Source organism: Nothoprocta perdicaria, unplaced genomic scaffold (genome assembly GCF_003342845.1).
Source record: "Nothoprocta perdicaria isolate Ctin4 unplaced genomic scaffold, notPer1 scaffold_33, whole genome shotgun sequence".
NCBI classification, from domain to species: domain Eukaryota; kingdom Metazoa; phylum Chordata; class Aves; order Tinamiformes; family Tinamidae; genus Nothoprocta; species Nothoprocta perdicaria.
This window is the reverse complement of record NW_020455566.1, coordinates 4,333-11,275: the sequence shown is the minus strand read 5'-3', so window position 1 is coordinate 11,275 and position 6,943 is coordinate 4,333. Positions and strand designations below refer to the sequence as shown.

Below are 6,943 nucleotides of genomic sequence, written 5' to 3'. Positions count from 1 at the left end.
GCCATACCGCCGTCCGCCATGCCTTTGAGTCGCCGCTGCCGCTCCGTCCTGCGTCACCGCCGCGGCGTCAGCGCGTCGCGCGGCGTGCGCGCCCATTGGTCGCGCTGCGGCGGCCGTTGATTTAAACGAGGCCGGGCGCGGGCGGCACGCCTTAGGAGCGAGGTGGGCACCGACCGCCTACTGGTACCGGAGCCAACGCCGAACTCTGAGCCCGCCGCCATGGCCCCCGCGCGCAGGAAGAACGCGAGAGGAGGCGCGCGAGGAAGGAAGCTCGCAGCCTTCCTGGAGGACTTCGACCGCGAGGGTGGCCCAGGGGCGGCGGGAGCGAAAGGAGGAATCTGGGGGGCGGCGGGATCCGGGGGGGCAGGGGGAGGGGCGGATCCGGTGGGGGGGGGGGAGCCGGGGGGGGAGGGGGGGAGGGGAAATCGGGGGGGCGGCGTGGGGAAGGAAACCCGGGGCGGCTCCGGCGGCGGGAGCGAGGTGCGGAGGTCCGGAGGGCGACGGGAGCGAGGGCCACGTGCGCCGGGGGGTCGGTTGCGGCCGGAGGTGGGGGGCAGGGGATGGGGTCCCAGGGGCCGCTGTGGACATGGAGCCGGACAGGGTCCTCGGCGGCGCCCTGAGCCCGCGCGTGTCTCTGCAGTGCAGAGCCGGATCGAGCGGCTGCGGACGAATGGGCAGCGCCTGGCGCAGGAGGTGGGAGATCTCTACGGCATCGAGATCCTGCGGCTGCCGCTGGCATTGCGCGGCATGAGGTGGCACGAGTACTTTGGTACTGCAGGGACAGCAGCGGCACCGGGGCGGCCCTCGGCTCTAGCCCGCCCCTTGCTGGGGGCTGAACTGGCCCCATGGGTCGCCCTGCGTGTGCATTAACTTTTTCTCATCCTTTCCTTGCAGCTAAAGGAGGAAGCAAAGAGGTCTTGGAGGAGGCTGCCACGGTAGGTGTCCCGTGGAAACCCTACCTGCCCTGATGCCCATCACAGGAGCAGTTTCCCGGTTCCTGAAGGAACCGGGAGGCCCTGAAGTTTACAAACACTTGCTGGGTTTGTTACGGGCTTTGCCTAATCGTGTTGCTCTTGCAGCAGGGAACAGGCCAAGACAGAATCCACAGCACTCCTGGCTTGTCACTGCTTGTCACTGCTGGGGAGTCTGCTACTCCTTTAGGTTACTGCCACTTCCAGAGTATGCAAAAGCTCCCCTTTGAGCACAGCAGCTGAATATGGATGTATTTCTATTGCAAAATAACTGGGGATTTAGTCTATAAATTTGCCTCACTGCAGCTATTGGTGATCCTAATGGTATCATGACTGTTTTTAATTGTAGGCAGACTTGGAAATAATGGAAATAAATAAAATAACAGCTGAAGTTATTCAGACGCCTTTAAAAATCATCAAGAAAGGTCAGTTTGCTTTTAAGCATTGTGGTGAATTCCATAGCATGAAAGTTCATAATGGTCTGTGTTCAGTGAATAATTCAGCTCTTATTTGCAGCCTTTAACATGTTTAAATACTAGAAAATACTTCTTTTACTCTTGTTAAGAAAAGGAATTGCATTCTGTTTTTTAAAAGTCTTAAACAGAATAGTGTTCTCTCTACCCTTACTTTTGGAGTTTGCATTTTTGGACTGAATTGTTGCCAAAAATACTTGTAGTTATTTACTTTTTACCCCAACTCTTATCTAACAATATATTGCTTCTGGCTCAAATAATGCTTTCTCTTTTTAGCTGAAAAATCTAAACAGGATATTGAAGCTATTGAAGAAGAAGCAGAGTCTCCTTTGCTTCCTCAAGCAAAGAAAACAAAACACGATAACCAATCTCTTGCAGAACTAGAAACTGAAAATGTTAATCCAAAAAGTGGAAAGGTAAATAGACATTCCTTGCATTGGCTATTCTTGAGATTTCAGGGGTTTCATTGAGATGATGTCTGTGACAGCGCAGCTGTCCAAGGCACTTTGAAGAGGCCTCTTGTAGGGCTTAGTGATAAAAGTTTTGAAATTTTTGGTATTAGAGAGTGCAGTCACTTTGCTTGCTTGCTGCTTCTCTTGCTTTTGTACATCTACAAGATCTCGCGTCTCATCTTTTTGCTCTGAACTAATGTACTTGTATAGAGACTGATATTTCCTGCAGTAGAGATACTTTTAACTTGAGCAATACTGATTTCTGCTTCTTTTATTCTGGGCCATAGTGAATGTGGACATTACTGGATTAGGTTAAAAGTTCATGTTGCCCAATGTCCTCCTAGTGTTCTATAGCAGAGGGGGAAAAAAAATGTAAGAAAGATATTAAAATGGCAAGATTTATAGGAGTTTGTCTGTCACTTGGTTCAGGCTTTTTGTGCTTTAGAACAGAAGCTATTGAGTCAAACTTTTGTATGGAAGCTGGGCCTAGATGTTGTGTGACAGTAAAACTGTTTTGAGTCATCTCTTCCAGATAAAGGCATCCAGTAAAAAAGCACCAGCGTTCAGGAACAGGAGAGCTCCTTCATCGAGAGTGAAGCGCATGAGTAAAAGGTACAAGGAGATATCTATCACTTTTTCCTCTCTCTTTCAGAAAAGGGGAGTGTGTTACGGATACAAATCAAGGGAAATGGAGTAAGATTTGGTAGGCTTGCTAGTTTAGAGGCCATGAAGTAGAAAATCAATGAATTAATAGTGAATGAAGGGAGAGTAGCTTCCTCTCCTCTGAGGACCAGCTCTGCCTGGCTTGGGTATTTACCTTTCATCGGTAAGAGCCTCTGGTCGTCTTTAGTTGCCCCCTTGTGCAAGTACCATGTAAGGCAGAGCTTGTACATCTGTTAATGTGTTTCTTTAGAGCTTGATGTCCTTTTTTTTCCCTTAACTTTAGCAGATCAAGCAGAAACAACTTTATTACTCCAGCTAATGGGAGAATTGTGGATATCTGTGGTCGGGGAGCTACTTCCATGGTCACACCCAGATTTGATTCCAGGTTTGTATTCTGTGATTGTCTTTTAGTAAGTCTCTTCCCTGTATTAGAAACTGTTTGCTTTATGCATCTGTTATCAGTTTTTAAAATAGTCCTTGCTGGTTCTTTGAATCTGTGAAATGAAAGATTTGCAGTTTGAGTGCTTTATTGGCATTGCCTGACTTGGTTTTCTTTCAGGACTTCTTTTATAGAACATGCTTAGCATTATCTGAAAATCCCACATGAGAATGGTATCATTGAGGCAGAGATAACATTTCTGACTGGCACCCAGAACCCTGGTGTTCTGTGGAGTTAGAATTGCATGTTGCTGACTCTACCTTTGCAAATTCTGAGTCTCTGTAAAGGTCTAAATTGCAATGTTTCTCCTGTCTGTTCAGTGAACCATTTCTGAATCTGTTCAGGCCTCACAGGCAGTCGCTCTTTTGCTGCTTCGTCATTCTAGCTCTATTATAGATAGACCATCTATTTGTGGGACACAGTGAGCCCCTCTTCCTGTCATCCTTGTTTCACAGAGAAAATGGTTTTAAATCCTTTCCATTAGAAAATATTGAGTTTGTCTGGGATTACTTCAGTCATCTGCGATGAAAGTGGTTCTTTAACTTTGAAATGTTTCAGGGTTTTCAAGACGCCGGGTCTGCGCACGCCTGCGCTGAACGAGCGGGTTTACACCATCTCTGCCAATGGCAGCCCCCTTGCTGACGGCAACGATATCTTCATTACTGTTCCTGTTGGAGGAGGAGAGGTAAACCAGGGACAGGAATCTGCAAAAACTGCTTGCAACTTTTTGGGGGCTTCAGGGAGGGGTATAAACATTTCAGCCTATTTAGCTGTGCCATCAGAGTTGATAGGGGATTGATACAATTTTGAAGTAGCTTTTTAAAACTTTTAGTCAGAAGTAGGAGCAGTTCAAGCTGCTCTGAGCAGAGCGTAGACTAATGTTGTGCTGTATATTTAAGTGACTGAGATCTGTTCTCTTTATAGAGCATTCGTTTAACAGCAAGTGATTTGACCAAGAAGAATCTTCTTCATCTGAATCCAGAGGCCCAAGGAATTATGAAGAAGCTTTCGGTAACTGTATTCAGTTGCAGTTGCAATGCTGTGTTGTTGCTCCAATTCACTAGACAGTTGAACTCCCTGTGTCTTGTATCTTGACTTATGTTGCTGGTCATGAAAAGGGAAGCAGAGTGGGGAATAGTTTTTCCTCACCTTTGGTTTGATGTAAACTGTGGATAAATTATACGCTAGTTGGAAGAGAATGATTTTCAATGTTTTCAGAAAATGTATCAAAATCATCTTATTCCACTTCTGGAAGAAGTGGCAACCAGTTGTGGCTACTGATTAATTTCTGTTTCCTTCTAGGTTCGTCTTGCCCAAGCATGCAGTGGTGCAAAGACAAACAGATGAAACTTAGTGCTGCCATCCTTCTGTAAATATGGAACGCTGTGTTTAGAACTGCTGCCTTGAGTTCTCGCTCCAGTTTGTTTCTTCCTTCTATTAATTTACAGAATGGAAGTTAACTGATTTTTCTACCTGAGTCTGTAACGGTATTAGGATACATTGCTTTTTTTCTATTTTTTCAAGAGGAAAAATACTTTATTTGCTTTTTCTTCTGAGACTGAGACCAAGGTACAGTTATCTTGGGTTTGCAGGCTAGCAAGATGGGTAAATGTTCTCCTGGCGTCTTGCAAAAGACAAGGGGAGGGTACAAGTGACTGAACCTTGTATCTGTCTAGGAAACGTAAGCAATAGATTGGGTTTGTTGCACTTTCTGGGGATGTCTTTTCTATACTGAAGCGTTCAAAAGGTGATGACTATCTCAGTGTAGTAGTTGAGATACATAATAGCAAGTTACTGATAAATTGGACTAGATATAAAGCTACTTGCAGTTTATGATGCTGCCATGAATAGAAGGGGGAGGAGTCAAGTACAGTAAATTGTGTACTTACTGGAGCTGTTCTATTTGTGAGCTTTTATTTCTTTAAATACGAAATGCACAGGTTCTCTTTAAAACCTCTTACAAGGCATTTAACTTTACAGACCTGTCAGACAGATCTCTGATAAACTAGTTTTCTGGGAGTCATCTTAGAGCCACTGGCTGCCTCTAATGTAAGAGAACTCTGCTCTCTCAAAACCACTTTCTAGATCATTAGGTGAAGTTTTACTCATGGAACTGAGTATGGGCAGGGAGGAAGGAAGCCAGGTACAGTAGAACAACATCTAGCTCTATCTGCTGATCCAAATTGAATTGAACTCCATACATTCTCTTGACAAAGAACTGTTCAATGCATTTAAACAGGGGAACAAAAAACACCTGGGCACAAATGTTCATTGTTTACAAGAGAAAGGGTAGTCTCTATGAACAGATACTATTTAAGTAGTTTAATGTTCTTAAAACCTATATGTGGAGGCATACATTTGGCTTAAACCTTACAAAATGAAGAGCTTGTATTTGCTTTTCTAAGATCACTGTCTTTGCTTTTCAAGAGCTTGGAAAAGCAGAGCTCTATGAAGCTCAAGCTGTCTGAGAAGATCATTTAAAGTCTTACGACAGATTACTCTTAATACCAAGGATCTCATTTTATTGTTAATCTTTATGGCTGGTAAAGCTGTGTGAAGATATTTCACTCTTTAGCTATGGTATGGATTTTTTTTTAAGGTATGGCTAACTTTAATTCCTGGTTGCTACTTCCTTCCTTTGTTTTTTGTTTCTGTTGCCACACCCAAGTTTAATTCCAGGTTTGTATTCTATTTCTCTTAGTAAGACTCTGCTCTATTAAAAACTGTTTGCTTTATGTATGTCATCTCTTTGCAAAAGAATCCTTGGTGGCTTTGAACCTGTGACATTAAAGACTTGCTATCTAAATTTTGCTTATTGGTGTTCCCTGACTTGTGTTTTTTTTAAAGCTTTACTATGCACATTCTATAAGAGAATTATTTGAGATGCCTGTGTTAAAGGGTTGCAGAAGCAGAGAATGGAGGATTGGCAGCTGCTTCCCCTCTGAGGAGCATCTTTGGGGAAATCGTGTGTCTTCCTAAAGCTGAGCAAGGAGATGGGGAAAGTGACCATGGGAAGCAGCTCATGCTTCATACATGTCTGTAAGTCAGTGTGGGAGGTGAGGAAGGTTTTAGAGCATCATTCACACATTTATTCTATGGTGCTGTACTGCAGCCCTCTGCTCCATATGTGTATTTGCAAGCTGCTCTTAACAGATTCCAGCAGCTTTTCAACAAAAGCGGCAGCTTCTAAGCTGCAGCTGGTAATATTGTAATCTAAATCCAGCAGTATGGTTGCTTTACAGACTGAGTTCTGTTAACATAGTCATTAAAAAGACAGTAATTAAGCTGTATATAGAAATATGGAACTGCTGTTTGGATGCACATTCCTAAGTGTCAACTCGTAAATATGCGTTTTCCAGGGCAAGAAAAGGAGCTAAGGTCTTTGCCTAGCCTAGAGGCTCTATTCCATGGTTACTGTTGCAGAACTCATGGGTGTGTTTACAACCATTTGTGCATTTTTGTCCATGCTGTTGAGTGCTGAGTTTGCTCTGCAAAGCATGGAGCGATGCAGCAGACAGAGGGCCAGTGTTGGTGTCATAAGCAGTAATGATGCTAAAATCCAAGCTTCCTTTTTCCATTACCAATGTGAATTAAGTGGCTCTGACCTAAATGAGAACTACCTTGCAGCTGACAGCTAGACCCATCCATCACTTCTCACGCTGCCTGCCCCACGCTTCTCTGGAACACCTCGCTGTTGTTTGGAGTTCATTTCTCTGCAGCTTTAATGCTCAAGTAAATCTCCAGCATCGGTGTGAGACCTTTGCAAATAACGTTCTGTTAAACAAAAGAAGAATTGCCCTCTTCATTCAGGGTGGGAATTTCTGTGACACTGCAAGAGGGCTGGAAGGAAGTCTGAGCTTTTCTTCCTGTATTTTATTGGTTGCTGCCATCGCGTGTCCGAAATTCGGTACTGCAAGAGGGTGGGGGGAGCACGCATGCGCAGAG

The 6,943-nt window shown here is 44.6% G+C and overlaps 2 protein-coding genes across 3 annotated transcripts in view; one reads left to right on the top strand and one right to left on the bottom strand.

Annotated features, from left to right (window-relative positions):
- CUNH1orf109 (chromosome unknown C1orf109 homolog) overlaps positions 1 to 221 on the bottom strand; it is a 1,912-nt gene extending 1,691 nt beyond the window's left edge. The window contains exon 1 of the mRNA XM_026043358.1: positions 58 to 221. Within this exon, the coding sequence (XP_025899143.1) occupies positions 58 to 221 (164 nt within the window). The remainder of the gene's footprint in view (positions 1 to 57) is intronic.
- Positions 196 to 5,735, top strand: CDCA8 (cell division cycle associated 8). 2 transcript variants are annotated; one of them, XM_026043589.1, is made up of 10 exons: positions 196 to 304; positions 641 to 769; positions 895 to 935; positions 1,321 to 1,396; positions 1,721 to 1,860; positions 2,429 to 2,508; positions 2,846 to 2,944; positions 3,557 to 3,683; positions 3,923 to 4,009; positions 4,301 to 5,735. In XM_026043589.1, exons 1-10 carry the CDS (start codon positions 220 to 222, stop codon positions 4,343 to 4,345), a joined length of 909 nt encoding a protein of 302 aa, XP_025899374.1. In that variant the 5' UTR covers positions 196 to 219; the 3' UTR covers positions 4,346 to 5,735. The 2 variants fall into 2 exon arrangements, with proteins under 2 accessions (XP_025899374.1, XP_025899373.1); XM_026043588.1 differs by having other exon boundaries at positions 2,843 to 2,944.
- Positions 5,736 to 6,943: the final 1,208 nt, after the last annotated feature.

Coding starts and splice junctions, on each gene's coding strand:
- CDCA8 (XM_026043588.1), top strand. CDS start 220: ATGGCCCCCGCGCGCAGGAAGAACGCGAGAGGAGGCGCGCGAGGAAGG. Junction 305..640: donor GGAGGACTTCGACCGCGAGG/GTGGCCCAGGGG, acceptor GTGTCTCTGCAG/TGCAGAGCCGGATCGAGCGG. Junction 4,010..4,300: donor GAATTATGAAGAAGCTTTCG/GTAACTGTATTC, acceptor GTTTCCTTCTAG/GTTCGTCTTGCCCAAGCATG.